General features: G+C 53.8%; 5 protein-coding genes across 5 annotated transcripts; 2 read left to right on the forward strand and 3 right to left on the reverse strand.

The window, feature by feature from the left end:
- Positions 1–797: 797 nt before the first annotated feature.
- On the reverse strand, positions 798–3,509 carry BDZ99DRAFT_495027 (uncharacterized protein). Its single transcript, XM_033723345.1, has 3 exons — positions 3,125–3,509; positions 2,275–3,068; positions 798–2,202 (listed from the first exon to the last, which is right to left on the reverse strand). The coding sequence occupies exons 1-3, from the start codon at positions 3,481–3,483 to the stop codon at positions 911–913; spliced, it is 2,445 nt and encodes an 814-aa protein (XP_033582171.1). The 5' UTR covers positions 3,484–3,509; the 3' UTR covers positions 798–910.
- A 148-nt stretch (positions 3,510–3,657) lies between these two features.
- BDZ99DRAFT_408981 (uncharacterized protein) lies at positions 3,658–4,865 on the reverse strand. The gene has a single exon (XM_033716529.1). The coding sequence runs from the start codon at positions 4,819–4,821 to the stop codon at positions 3,799–3,801; it is 1,023 nt and encodes a 340-aa protein (XP_033582172.1). The 5' UTR covers positions 4,822–4,865; the 3' UTR covers positions 3,658–3,798.
- Positions 4,866–5,186: 321 nt separating this feature from the next.
- BDZ99DRAFT_408986 (nicotinate phosphoribosyltransferas-like protein) lies at positions 5,187–7,563 on the forward strand. Its single transcript, XM_033716530.1, has 7 exons — positions 5,187–5,488; positions 5,550–5,575; positions 5,632–5,661; positions 5,711–5,794; positions 5,845–6,464; positions 6,516–6,933; positions 6,983–7,563. The coding sequence occupies exons 1-7, from the start codon at positions 5,436–5,438 to the stop codon at positions 7,210–7,212; spliced, it is 1,461 nt and encodes a 486-aa protein (XP_033582173.1). The 5' UTR covers positions 5,187–5,435; the 3' UTR covers positions 7,213–7,563.
- A 233-nt stretch (positions 7,564–7,796) lies between these two features.
- Positions 7,797–9,227, forward strand: BDZ99DRAFT_192279 (t-SNARE). The gene is made up of 5 exons (XM_033713162.1): positions 7,797–7,893; positions 7,992–8,106; positions 8,171–8,631; positions 8,684–8,966; positions 9,038–9,227. The coding sequence occupies exons 1-5, from the start codon at positions 7,888–7,890 to the stop codon at positions 9,100–9,102; spliced, it is 930 nt and encodes a 309-aa protein (XP_033582174.1). The 5' UTR covers positions 7,797–7,887; the 3' UTR covers positions 9,103–9,227.
- A 1,757-nt stretch (positions 9,228–10,984) lies between these two features.
- BDZ99DRAFT_459137 (acid phosphatase) lies at positions 10,985–12,829 on the reverse strand (the record flags this gene model as incomplete). Its single annotated transcript, XM_033719091.1, has 3 exons — positions 12,428–12,829; positions 12,266–12,380; positions 10,985–11,859 (listed from the first exon to the last, which is right to left on the reverse strand). Exons 1-3 carry the CDS (start codon positions 12,627–12,629, stop codon positions 10,986–10,988), a joined length of 1,191 nt encoding a protein of 396 aa, XP_033582175.1. The 5' UTR covers positions 12,630–12,829.
- Between the last annotated feature and the right edge of the window lie 462 nt (positions 12,830–13,291).

Consider the following 13,291-nt stretch of genomic DNA (forward strand, 5'->3'; position numbering starts at 1 on the left):
CCTGCGTTAGGCGAGGGTGACTGCCGTCCTGATTCAGCGTGGTGAGTGGTTGAAATGGTCCCCTTTCGCCTCTTTTACTAACTTTACACCTATTTTCTATATTTCATGCGCTTCTCCCATTACTCCCATTACTCCCATTTCCTACATTTCCTACATTTCCTACTTCTCTTACACTACTCCCAGAACTCAATTCGTACTCTCTTCGAGGAGGTGTCTCGACGGCCATGTTTTGCATGTTTGCTGCTTGCAGGTATTCACTGGCGACATGGGTGTGCAAAGGGGGCCGTGTCAGTGAGTCGAGGCTGTTACTGGAAGGCAGTGTCAGTAATGGGAGTAATAGGAGTGAGTAATAGAAGAAGCGTATAAATTACAAGAAATAGAAGTAAGGTTAGTTAGTGAAAAGACACGAAAGAAAAAGAGGATGCTGGAAGTGAAAGGTTGTTAGCGCGCAGAATAAGATCGTGGGACTGCGCAATGTTTTTTTTTTTTTTTGGGGACGTTCGTAAGACCTGCACTCTGAAACTACTCAGCTCGTTTCTTGTCTCGCTTTTAGTATGTCGAATATGTGACACTTGTGAGTTGAATGTCAACGGAGTTGGTCTGGTTCTTTGAGCTGGAGGTCAGAGCTAAGCTGTACAAGCGCCAAATCACTTGCGTTGAGAGCGTGAATCAGGCCGTAGGAATAGGCAAACGCTGAGAAGTGGTGACGGGAGTTCGTCTAACATTAAAGGGGCATGTCAGAATAACGCAGCAAACGCCCTGGTCTACGAGCTTCATTTTTGCAAAGCACGGCGACTAGGGAGATAAGGCACTATAGTACCCCTAACGTTTCTATTGAAAGCTCTTCATCGCCGCATCACGCTCATACGCTAAAAGACCAATATCTCTCAAGCCTGCCACAATATGCCCTTTACAGTTTCCGCCTCCTAAATCTAAATCCCGTCTCCTCTCCATTCGCCGTTTCAGCTCTCACCTTCTTCGGCGGCGGCGGATTCCCAGCCACAGACCCAGCCGGCCTCTTCCCCCACTGCACCGGCTGTTCTCGCCGCACTTCTCTCACTGGCTCCGCGGGCGAGTCACGCCCCATACTATCTTCTACCACATCCGACATCTGCGTATCCTGATCGTCCCCAGGGCCCTGCTGCGTCTGCGCAGCCTCAGCCGCCCGCTTCGCAAGAATCGCCTGCCTCCGCTTCAAGATCGGCACAGTCGAAGCATCCGGATCCTCATCCACCCTCCCAAGCCTCTGCCTGCCCTCCGACCGGCCCGAACGGCCCGAGCGCTGCGAATCGCGCACCTGCTCAGACCGCGTGCTCGATTCGATGAGGTAGTCTTCGCCGACGGGGGCGCGGGCGCGCTCGCGCGAGACCTCCTCTAAGGGAACGAAGACCTTCTGCGGGGCGCGCAGATTCCCATCTGCAAGCCTGTTCCTACGAAAGCCCTTGAAATTCTTGCGGCCATTCCATCGTGCGTCCCAGCGCGGGTCTATGGCGGCTTCTCTGCGGTTGCTGCGCGCAGTGCGGGCTGGTAGCTCCATTTCCTCGATGTGGGCCAACCCTCGCAGTTCCGAGATGTCGACGCCCTCCATCGCGTTTCGAAGGGCTTCTGCATCTAGCCGCGCGGCTTCTTCCTCGGCTTCTCGACGTATGCGCGCGAGTTCATGGAGGTCCAGATCCTTTTCCTTCTCTGAGGCCTTCTTTTTCGCCTTTTTGAGCTCCTCATAGACCTGCTTGGCAGTTCCTTTCGGTTTGTTGGCGCTTGCGTTGCCGGCGTTTTCTGGTTCAGCGGATTTTGAAGGAGAGTCGCGAGTGCGAGCGGCATCAATGCGACGTTTCTTGATGGCTGCGGCGGCCGGGAAGAGAGCGTCGATTTGGTTTGAGTCTTGCATTTCAGAGTCGGACGGCGGAGAACGGCGTTTACGGCTTTGAGTCTGCAACTGGATGCCCCCAGTTTGTGTATCAAAAGCTTGGGAATCCCGAGCCTGGCTTCTTTCAGGAATTTCGGACGGTATCGAATCATCTTCTACTGGCTGCGACTTGGCAGGGACGAAATCGTCGAAATCTTCAAAGCGGCTGGTATTGGTAGTGATTGCGCGGCGAGCTCGATGTCTGCTGGCAGCTGCCTTCGGCGGCTTTGGTGGGTTTGATAGTACGTTCGATTGTGGTTGACTTGTGGTTGGAGTGTCTACATTGGGCGTTCTCGCTATGTGATGTTAGGAGATATGGAGCTTCCAGAAAGAGCTATGCAATTTGAACGTCAAGAAATCCGACTTACCTGATCTCGAAGGCTTTGGCATGCTCGAAGGAACTTCGCTTTCAGGGAGTGGCCGCCTTAGCCCACTGGCTTTATTTAAAGTGACAGCATCCAAGAATTCGTTTTGCTGCATTGACCGTTGGTTAAGAGCCAAGTCAACACTGCTCATGAAATTGGTAGCCCAGACGTCGTCATCCTGGGTTGTATATCGGATGACAACAACCCCTTTCTCGGTTTTTCCTGGCCCAAATTCGCCAACTCCCTTGTTCCCAGCAGTGGACCTTACATACTCCTCAAACTCCTCCACAGTTGTTTGACCGTGTCGTAGGGGAAACAAGAGTGCCTTTCCACCTCCACTATTGACTGTGTTTGACAGGCTCTCGTACTGTCTCTCATCGCAGAATATAAATGTATATCCCGAAAATACGTCTGCTCTCTTCGGATCCGGCTTGAATAAGTCGGCTGGTCGAGCCACTGGCTCCTGGCCTACTGGAGGGATGAATTCGAATTCTTTAGGCCAGTTGCCCTCGAAATCCAGTTCGAATGGGGAGGGAACGTAGTTGTTCGGGTCAGCATTCTCGGCTGTCGCCGCTGCAATGACTGCATTCACGAAGTCGCTTGTCACAATATGTCTGGCGTTAATGAGAGCTTGGAGGCATTTGGGTGTATTGCGCTTGAGTGTAACGACGTGGGTTGTAGTGTTGAGGACGTATTCCATGGACGTCTTTATGTCGAGAGCCTCCGCTTGAGACGCGAGAGTCCTCATATCCTTTTTGGAGATCGCAAACGTAAAGACAACCGGATGCCATTTGATCCTACACTCAAGGTCAGCCTTATGCGACAGGCACGCAGAGAAGCCCTTGTCACTTGCCTGAGGAGCTCTCCCCAGCTTCCAAGCTGTATCGTGTGTTCAGTTTTCGTCAAAGTAATCGTCTCGCCCTTGACTTTCGCCGCACCGTCTACAGAGGTCCCAAACTTCGAACTCTCGATGATCTCAACTTTCGAGCGTGAGTGGAGCTGTGTCCCTTCTCCTGTCGCGACGGCAGATACAGCAATGGTGATGTGCTTTCGCGACACCCGCTTGTCGTCAATGAACCGGATGTTGTTGGTGCCATCGCCATTCTCTTTACCTTGAGGCGGCCTGGTGCGGCCGAAGATCTGTTGCGTGCCGGGCTTCAGCCAGACCTTTTTGCCGCCGAAGAGGTCGCCATCGTGCTCCAGAATCCACATTGCGGCGTGGTGTGGTGGTGAGAGTGATGTATGAGCTTGGGCTGGAGATCGATAGGCCCTTGGGCGCGTTCCCGTTAGGCAGCCTTGTTAGCGCAGAATACGCTCTCACGTGATATTGATTAGATAATTAGGTCACCTTTCGCAACACTCACGTTTTTGACGTTAAAAGTTATGCACAAGCTTTCTCAAGCGAACAAGTTTGTCTATTGAGGCGCTCCCTCTATCGCCTCCAATGCCTCTCTTTCAGAGTCGAACCAACGCCAGCAAATGCTTTCACAGTTAATGGGTATCAAACAATAACCAGACTCCCGATCCTCAATCCATATCCTCTAAAGCTGAGCTCTGGGGTATCTTCACATCGTTCTCTGCGACCATTATTCCTACCAGACATTCGCCCAACATGTTCTCCCAATTCACCCAGGGATGCACCTCCATAAACAGCTTCCCGCCGTCTTTACCTGCAGCCCGTCTCAGCTCTCCTTCCCCGCCAGGGTGGAAGGGGAGATACGGGGTGATATTATACACCTTGCCCTGATACGATGACCAGGCCGGCCGTTCTTTCCTGCCATTATTATACTTAAGCTGCGTCGGTGTGACTCGGACCAGCGACGAAACACCAGACAGATTGTTTCCAGATTTCTGCATGTTGGCCCAATCCAGCGGCGAGTGTCCCGGTGTGAGCTGAACTTTATTCCGCTGGTTAGGTGTCCTTATAGGGGCAGAAGAGGATAGCCCGAGGCTGTTCGAGACTGGCATTCCTCTGTTAGGCAGTGGTCCTCTCGAAGGGATTCGCAGTGAATTTGCAGTCGTAGGTAAGGCGCGAAGATTTGATGCCGCGACGCGGGGAGGAGGCGCCATGAATTGTGAGGACCTGGGTTGGGCAAACGCTGGTGGAGGTTTCGGTGGCGGTGGGCCCATCGCGGGAGGTTTGGCAGAAGCTCTCTGAGCAGAATTCACCGCAGGAAAGGAAGGAGGTGGCGCTATGTCTTCTTCGTCTTCATCGTCAGAGCCCTCGTCTGCCCCGAGGGAGAATGAGGGTACTAGTTGGGCATTTGCGACCACGGGGACGGCCTTTGGGGTGGTTTGCGGAGATGGGGCGGGGTCGACCCCATTCGCTGTCTCTCGTATTACAGCATTCGGTGGTGTAACGTTATTCTTCGATACTTCGTGTGCAACCGTCGTCTCATCTGGGGGCTCCCTCGAGGTCTGTGAAGGCGGATCAGAAAGCTGTCCCCGGCGCGGGGCCATGAAGAAGGCCCATAGAGGCCATGACGGCGGGGGATGGCGATAGAATAGTATAGACAGCGAGATAATAAAAGCCGTGACTCCCACAAGCATGGCTTGAAACTGAGGTGGTGGGAGGGGGTGAGGTTGCGAGCAGGAATGCTGCGGGCCAGGTTAAGTTGTTCGCAGAGCCGCGGGGCATAGAAAAAGTGGCACTCTTTGGTTTAATCAAGCCGCGCGGTGAGTGTGTACACTTGCATACCGCTGCTTGGGATGCATCAATTCACTTGAGTGTGATGGAGCTTCTTCGCCTTGGGCGGTGTCAAAAGTCGTTGAAGCACTCCTGCACTGGCAGGCAGGTGTGCTCGTAAGAGAACTTTCTTAGTGTGCCACTTCTTCTGTGCCCCGCGTGCCAGATTAAAAGAGCCGCGGCCGCGGGGTTCGCCCAGGGTCCATTTTAAGCCTCGTTTTAGGCTGCGGGCATCACCACCGCAGACACACTCCAGCTGTGATTCACATGGCGCATCAGCTGCCGGTTGCCTCTTTGCTTTCCGAGGTTCCGGTCACCCAAATCTGCCTAGGGAGCCTTAATTCACTGCCCGTCCGACAGCCTTATTCTTTCATAAGCAGCCTTATCACTTGGAGTTCATAAAAGCCTCCCACCCGGTACCCTTCCGCCTGCTCACACTCCCCCAGCCCACCAAACAGCTTCGCTCGAATCGGCAAGCATGGCACTCGAGACTTCCCAGCTGCCCGAGGGCATCTTCTCCCTGCTGGATACGTGAGTACACGCCTAAACAGGCACGCTTTTGAACATGCAGCTGATATGGCGGGGTACGTAGGGATTTGTATAAGCTCACTATGCAATGTAAGTTCGCTGTGAATTTTAGAGTGCTTGCGAGATTGCTAACATCCATGCGCTAGGCTGTGTGCTCAAATACTTCCCAGACGTTGGTCAGTGCCGGCAGGACCTTAACGTAGTCCTTGGACTGATTGGTTACAGCCGTCACATATAGCTTCACAAACCGGACACCGGATATGAAACTCAACAGGGCGGCTTTTAATTGGCTACAGGCCCAGGTAGACAGTGATTCTACCCCACAATATATGCTGGAGAGCTCAGCTAACCTCGAATAGAGCTTGCTCATGTGTCAATGTCCGAGGACGAGCTCCAATTCCTCAGGACTACTTGCACCTACCTTAGCCCGCAGTACCTGTATTTCCTCTCGACCTTTCGGCTACAGCCATCGAAGCAGACCAAGCTATCGTTTAGTCCTATTGAGGGCGCCGGGGGAGACGACGAGATTGGAGACGTTACAATACACATCGAGGGACTCTGGGTGGAAACAATCCTCTACGAGATTCCACTGCTTGCTTTGATCAGCGAAGCTTACTTCAAGTTCTGCGATCGTGACTGGACCTATGCTGGACAAGTTGACAAGGCTCATCAGAAGGGTCTGCAGCTTCTCGAGCCGGGCTGCATCTTCTCCGAGTTTGGAAGTCGGCGACGACGCGACTATCATACGCAAGACTTGGTGATTCAAGGCTTACGACAGGCGCAAGACGACGCCATTCACAACGGCTGGAAGGGGAAGCTCACCGGGACGAGCAATGTCCATTTCGCCATGAAACACGGACTGACGCCAATTGGGACTGTTGCCCACGAGTGGTTCATGGGCGTAGCAGCAATTACGAATGACTACGAGAACGCGAATGAGACTGCGCTGCGGTATTGGGTGGCAACCTTTGGAGAGGGTGTATGTGACTCCACTTGGCCACTTCTATCTACTCCATTGCTAATTGTTTAGGTGCTCGGCATTGCCTTAACGGATACCTACGGTACTCCCGCCTTCTTGAGAGCCTTCAAGAAGAAGATGCCCACGTTCACTACGGCAACTCCCGGGCCAGCTACTACTCTCCCATCGACAACTGCAAACTCACTCGCAACAACAGAGCCGCCAGTTAGCGCGCCGGTAGAGAGCAAATCGACAGGGAAGTCGGAGCCCAGGACATATGCGCAGGTGTTCACTGGTGTGCGCCAAGACTCAGGGGACCCCTTGAACTTCATCAAGATGATGCGCGAGTTCTACGACGAGGAGGGCATTAAGGAGAAGAAGACGGTTGTATTCTCCGACTCCCTCAATGTCGAACTCTGCTTGAAGTACAAGGCGGCGGCCGAGGCGCAAGGGCTGCAGCCGACTTTCGGCGTTGGGACGTTCTTGACGAGTAAAATCAGTGCCTTTGATTTTGTCGCATAAATACTAATCCGATATAGATGACTTTGTGCAAGAGTCGACTGGCAAGAAGTCGGTGCCGCTGAATATCGTGATCAAGATTGCGTCTGCTTCCGGCCGAGCCGCCGTCAAGATTAGCGACAACATCGGCAAGAACACAGGCGACAAGGCAACAGTTGCGGATGTGAAGCGGCGACTGGGCTACGAGGAGAGAGCTTGGGTCGGAGGCGATGAAAAGACACGCTGGGGCAAGGCAGGCGAAACAGCATGATCGCGTTGCTGTCCAAGAGCTAGGTGGAGGCAGGCGTCTATAGATATCCATTTGGCAGTACGGCGTCAGCATAGAGCACCAACCTCTTACCACATTTGGATGAGGTGTAATCAAAAGTCGACGCGTTCCAGTGAGGCGTGGCTGCGTGCGAGGTGTGGCGCAGACCGAGGATTGCGTGCAGCAGTGAATGTCTCATGGCAGTGCATCACGGATTCGCCTTGGCCTCCGAAAAGCTGCGTCGCCTTCTGTCCGTATGTGGGGTGGGTAGCGGAGCAGTAGTGGAGCAGAAGTTCGCGATGGCAAAAGAGCCATGCATGCACCTAGGCAGAATATTAATAGCACAGCCGCGACATAAGCAAACTCGACCCCGGCAAACGCCAACAGACCTCAGCGCGACACGCTATCTGCTACCGCGGCTAGCCTCGCACTGCATTGGGCATCGCGACGTTGTAGCGTGTGGTCAGCTCTCTTCAGCCCCATTAGACACCCCATATTGTGTCCTCAGCCTCAGTCTTTTCCGCACCATTTGATACCCAGAGTCCTCGCAGCTCTCCGCGCTGCCTCTCTCCCTCTGCCATTGCACTGCTACCACGCCGCGCCCACAGCTTTCTGCCGCCTAGATTGTCTCAGGAGTTAGCGTTGCACATACCAACACACGAATCTCGTTTCAGCACTATGAGTGTAAGCGCTCCTCTTTGTTGCACACCTGGACTTTCCTCTCCACTTCTCACTCACCACGTCCTACCTTCCTCTTGCTAACCACTGCTATGGCCCAACAGTACGGCGGATACAGCCAGGTTGGCGGCTACGGCAATGACAACCCCTACGATGAGCGCGCCGACGACCGACAAACGGGCAGGTACAACAACTTTGCCCAGGGCCGATACGATGAGCGTACGTTCATGTCGTCTACAAACATTCCGCTACTCGATACAAGTCTAACGAAACACCACAATAGAGTCCGACGTCGAGATGCAGCCCTTCAACGGAGCCGGCGTCGACCCCAATGCCATTCTCAACGACTGCCGCGAGGTTGACCGCTCGCTCGACCAGATCAACTCCCAATTAGACAATCTCGAGCGGGCCTTCAAGCAGTCCATCGCGCGCCCTGACCAGTCGACGAGCGAGGTCACTTCTCTGAGCTCCCAGGTCATGACCGGGTACCGCGCTCTCGTCAGCCGCGTGAAGAACATCAAGTCGAAGCCTGAGTCTGGCAGCCCCCGCAATGCCCCCCAGGTCGGCCGTGTGGACAGGCGCCTCAAGCAGACCATCAACCGCTACCAAACTATGGAGGCCGACTTTCGAAGAGACTCGCAGGCTGCCGCAGAGCGACAGTACAGAATCGTGAAGCCCGATGCCACCGAGGCTGAGGTTCGCGAAGCCTGCGAGAACCCTGACACCCCTATCTTCCAGCAAGCTGTAAGTATTCAAATGCAACCATCTGCGGCGCGTCTCTAACGTGGTCCTACAGCTGCTCAGCTCTGACCGACGCGGCCAAGCGCAATCGAGCCTCCGAAATGTCAAGGAGCGCCACGAAGCCATCCAGAAAATCGAGCGCCAGATGGTGGAGCTGGCCCAGCTGTTCACCGACCTCGACCAGATCGTCATGCAGCAGGAGCCCCTGGTCATGAACATTGAACAAAAGGGCGAGGAGGTCCACGAGAATGTGGTCAAGGGCAACGAGGAGATCGGTGGCGCTATTGAGAAGGCGAGGAGCCGTAACCGCAAGAAGTGGTGGTGCCTCCTCATCGTCCGTCAGTACCCCCCAGCTCTTCTAGCAGCAACAAAGTCCAAAGCGTCGACGAAACGACTAACAACTGCACAGTACTCATTATCATCGTCATTGCCGTTGTGGTTGGCGTCGTGGTTGCCATCAACAAGAAAAATTGATGCTTCTAGCCTAATCACGACAATCGATTACATACTCCGAGTCAACCCAATTCCTCTCCTAGCCGCTACAAAAGTTTAATACAGCAGCTATGCGGTAGCTCCGCACTCTTCCCACTAAGATATCTCCTTACGACCACTCGATTCCATATCCACCATTGCCACCATATCTTTTTAGTATCAGCAAGGCGGGTCCGGTCCATTGTACAGTACATCTACATCCGGGTGGATATGTGTCTCTGTCCCTTTTCTTATGGCCTCTTTCCTTGTCCCTAAACCGTCATCTTGCCGTGTGCTCTTTTTGCGTTTCGCTGAGAGGGTTGTTGGAAAATGGAATTCCTGTCAACCTCTGCGGCCTGCCTTTTTCCGCTTCTGGATGGAGTCTGTTCTTGGGATCTGCCCTACACCCTTCCCTCGCATCTGGGTGATGTGCTGCTCGCTGGGACGGGTGCATTGTTTGGGAGCACGTGTTATCTGTAGGCTTGCTCAAATCGAGTTTGTTGCTTTCTTGATTCGACTAGACTTGGGGCTGGCCTAGTCAGCGGTGTGATGAGGGCTCCACTGAATGGGTGGTGTTCACCGGAATCGTGAAATTTGAATGTTTGCCTGCACGGGCGTTGGCCAGGGGCTGCTCGGGCTGTGACCGGTATGAGGAATGCCGATCAAATATGTGGAGCTTGGCGAGCAACGGCCGCTATTCGGTACCCTTGTGGAACTGGCTTCACTCACTTCTCAACTTTGTTATTTACCTACCTACACAAACACATCTATGCTGCCCATACTAATGTACTCTACATACTCTCTAGCAGCCTGCCCTAATGTCAACACGGTAGTTGTCCGGCTCATCGACAATTCAGCTGTACTTGAATGAACAGAAACACTCTCAGGAGGAGAACTAGCACCAAGCGCCAAGTCAAATTCCAACTCGACTCCTCCGAAAGCCGCATGATTGGTCAAGATAAGGAGTGGCTCTCTTTCCTTATGCACTCGTCCGGTGATCATCAGCGCGTGGCTCAAGGCTCTCGATGACGGCCCCAATCGTGTCAGCTAGGCATCGTACCTCCTAGCTTCATCCCGCCAACTCATTTCGTCTGCATAGCGAGTACGTAGGTGGGTTTCAAGACACAGACGGCGCCTACGACTTCCCAGGCCTTTGTCTCTTGTGTACTGCAGCCCACGTGAGCTGCATCACTCCCTCAAGAACGCCTCCTCGCCTCTCAAATATGCTCTCCAACAATCAGCATTAGCTATCATCTTACTGTTGGCCTCATACATTGCCCACATCCTATTACCCTCATTTTAGAAGACATTCCATTTGACCGCCATCTTCCTTTTCATACGCCGTAAACACGTCTACCCTTCCGCGGCAGCCGTTGCGATAACAACCTGCATCCATCAAAGTCTCTGCAGCCGATGTTCAAGTAACAGCATGCAACTCCTATGCAAATGGACTGCGTGCTTAGCAAGTCCAATTGCAGCAACCCTAACCGACCTCGGTGTTGAGTCTCCGTCCGGAGACCAACAATGTATCCGGAAATTCTGGACGTGCTGCATTCTCTCAAACGCGAAATCACAAGAGTAGACTCGCGATTTTGGCAACGGGGTCAAGATCATTGAGGGCACCTGGCCATGCGATTTTAGAAGCGTAGACGACGTCCCATTCCACACAGCCGAAATCAGACGCGCGGATCAGACATCTTTTCCCCAGCAACGCGACGTTGACACGAGTCCTTCAGGAAGTTCTCAAGAACGGGGATTCAATGTAACTTTTCAACGCTCTGACTCTACCTAGTCTACTGACCGCGGCTTCTCACACAGCCCCCTCACCACGCCTCACCACTCATCTACCCCCCCCCCCCCCCCCCCCCCCTGATCTTGCAACCCATCTAGTACCCCTTCGGCGGATGCGCCCCATCCGGAATCTCAACCCCAGTATTATAAATCGTGCTCCTCACCAGCCTCCCCCACGTCCTCACAATACTCGGCAAGACCGAGCGCCCGGCATAGCACGCCGTCGTATCCGGCACCGGCAGCGGCACCGACGAGTTTACGCTATTAAACAGCCCCGGGTACGACGTATTGAAGAACACATCCTTGAACGCGGGGGTGCCCGTCCACGGCCGGACCTTCTCGCCCACTTTATCCGCCACGAACTTGTACACATTCGCGCCCACGTCCCAGCGGCCGAGCGTGTGCAGGCCCCAGTTGGCCTCGACGGTCGCGATCTCGGAGAAGTGGTTGTAGTAAGTCGCGTCGGTGGTGCCGACGAGGTGCGCGGGGACGGCGTCGCCGACGAGGATGCCGAGGATCTGGTTCTGGATGGTGTAGGTGTGGTTTTCGTCGAAGGTGATGAGGACGAGGGTGTTCTTGGTGAAGTTTGGGTTGGTGAGCAGCGGGTCGAGGAAGGTGCGCACCCAGGTGCCGGCGGTCGTGACGGAGGTGTCGTGGCCGTCGGACGTCATGTTGGGCGTGATGAACATCCATTGCGGCAGCTTGTCCTCGGCGAGGTCTTTGGCGAATATGGTTAGGTTCTTGATGTGGGCGAGGCGGTTGGGGTTGGCGGCGACGGAGTCGTAGAGGACGGCGGGGTTGTGCTTGCGGACGTAGTCGTTGGCGCCGGTTTTTTGGTTCACCCAGGCGAAGCCTTCGAAGCCCGTGTAGGGCATGTCCTCTTGGTACTCGCCCCAGCTGATGCCGCGGGCTTCGAGGAGGTCGATGACGGTGGAAATGTTGGAGGGGAAGGCGTTGAAGTTGTCATTGCTAGTTGCTGTGAGCGGATGCACGTACGGGAACAAGAACCAGTGTTCCGTATTAAACCTGTCTCCTGCTTGTCGCCCTCGATAGATAAAGGAAGCTTTTGGGATCATAAGAAATAGAAATGAAGGGGCCCATTTCCAGCATGCTTATTTTTATATCCTGTTCAGTTCTGGAAATGGTGTTCGAGCACCACGGGCAATGGCCAGCAAGTGTACACAGACGAATGGGAGAACGTAATACTACAACATAACTCTATGTGCACTGCTTGACGTCACTTTTGATTGATTCGAAGGCTGAATGCTATCATCCGCAGTGACCCAGGATTTTGAAAAAAGACCAAGGCGATTCGAGCAGTGGAAAATCGGTGCACAGGCGTATGATGGAGAAATATGACATGAAAGTAACTTACTCCATGCCGAAATTATCGCCACTGATAGCTGCAGCATAATTGGGCTCGCTCGGGTGGGTAACCGCAAAGTGGTTGGACAGCGTGATGCCCTTTTTGGCAAAGTATGCAAGGTTGGCTATACAGATGTTAGCTGGTTGAATACAAAACACTGCGTGATCTTACGGTCTCCTTTGGCTGTATCGTAGTCCGTGTTCTCCAACCAAATGATGGCAATACGGTCGAAAGCCTTGCCCTTTACATGACTGACGGGGCTCAATGTCTTCGCCGTGGCAGCAGCGGCAGCCACATCGGCAGCTCCAGTAGCTGTGTTCTGGGCCGCTACGGTGCCTGCAAGCAGGAAGAAGGCAAACTTAGAGAGATGCATATTGCATGAAAAGAGCGACAAGGCCGGGGTGCCAAATGATGCGGACAATACTGGCAGGCCACATGGTTCTTAAAGACTGCCGTGAAGAAGCCATTCGCAAAGACGTGGGCTAGGGTGAACGCAGTGCGAGGACTTTCAGACCGCTAGGATCACTCCAGCGGCATCCTAGCGAGCAGGTTCCACGAACCGACATGGTGATTGGCGTAAAGAGCTTCCTTGCGGTGCAGTTCCTGGCAGGTGGGTAATATATTTCCATTGCACGCGCTCCCGGCTCTTGATTTCATTGGCAGCCCTTCGCACCTACTCGATGGAGTGTAGATCATACCGGCTGCGGGGATTCAGCAGCAGAGTAAGCAAGTGGAGAGAGTGTCGTGCTCCTCGCACAGGCCGGGCGGCGATTGTCCATGAAGGTTGCTGGTCAAGCAGCCTGTCCTACGAAGTAATGAGTCGTCCGTGTTCTGATACATCAATGAGTCTTGCTAAAATGACACCTAAAGCAGTATACAAAGTAACAAGTGTCGGTTGTCTTTCTCACATCGAAGTACTTGCTCTTGGAGGTTGATCCGATATCCGACACTTACTATGCTCGGCTTGCGGTTGGTGGTGGAAAAAGAGCTTGGAGACGCTGGCGTCACCACACTAAAGCTTGTGCCCCCACCCCC

Source organism: Mytilinidion resinicola, assembly GCF_010093595.1.
Source record: "Mytilinidion resinicola strain CBS 304.34 unplaced genomic scaffold BDZ99scaffold_3, whole genome shotgun sequence".
Taxonomy (NCBI): domain Eukaryota; kingdom Fungi; phylum Ascomycota; class Dothideomycetes; order Mytilinidiales; family Mytilinidiaceae; genus Mytilinidion; species Mytilinidion resinicola.

Bases quoted from the DNA above. Each gene is read 5' to 3' on its own strand.
- BDZ99DRAFT_495027 (XM_033723345.1), bottom strand. From the start codon at position 3,483: ATGTGGATTCTGGAGCACGATGGCGACCTCTTCGGCGGCAAAAAGGTC. The intron at 3,069-3,124 runs GCAAGTGACAAG...CCTTGAGTGTAG, and splicing joins AGCTGGGGAGAGCTCCTCAG to GATCAAATGGCATCCGGTTG. The intron at 2,203-2,274 runs GTAAGTCGGATT...AACATCACATAG, and splicing joins GCCAAAGCCTTCGAGATCAG to CGAGAACGCCCAATGTAGAC.
- BDZ99DRAFT_408981 (XM_033716529.1), bottom strand. From the start codon at position 4,821: ATGCTTGTGGGAGTCACGGCTTTTATTATCTCGCTGTCTATACTATTC.
- BDZ99DRAFT_408986 (XM_033716530.1), top strand. From the start codon at position 5,436: ATGGCACTCGAGACTTCCCAGCTGCCCGAGGGCATCTTCTCCCTGCTG. The intron at 5,489-5,549 runs GTGAGTACACGC...CGGGGTACGTAG, and splicing joins ATCTTCTCCCTGCTGGATAC to GGATTTGTATAAGCTCACTA. The intron at 6,465-6,515 runs GTATGTGACTCC...CTAATTGTTTAG, and splicing joins TGGCAACCTTTGGAGAGGGT to GTGCTCGGCATTGCCTTAAC.
- BDZ99DRAFT_192279 (XM_033713162.1), top strand. The intron at 8,632-8,683 runs GTAAGTATTCAA...GTGGTCCTACAG, and splicing joins CCCCTATCTTCCAGCAAGCT to CTGCTCAGCTCTGACCGACG. The intron at 8,967-9,037 runs GTCAGTACCCCC...ACAACTGCACAG, and splicing joins GTGGTGCCTCCTCATCGTCC to TACTCATTATCATCGTCATT.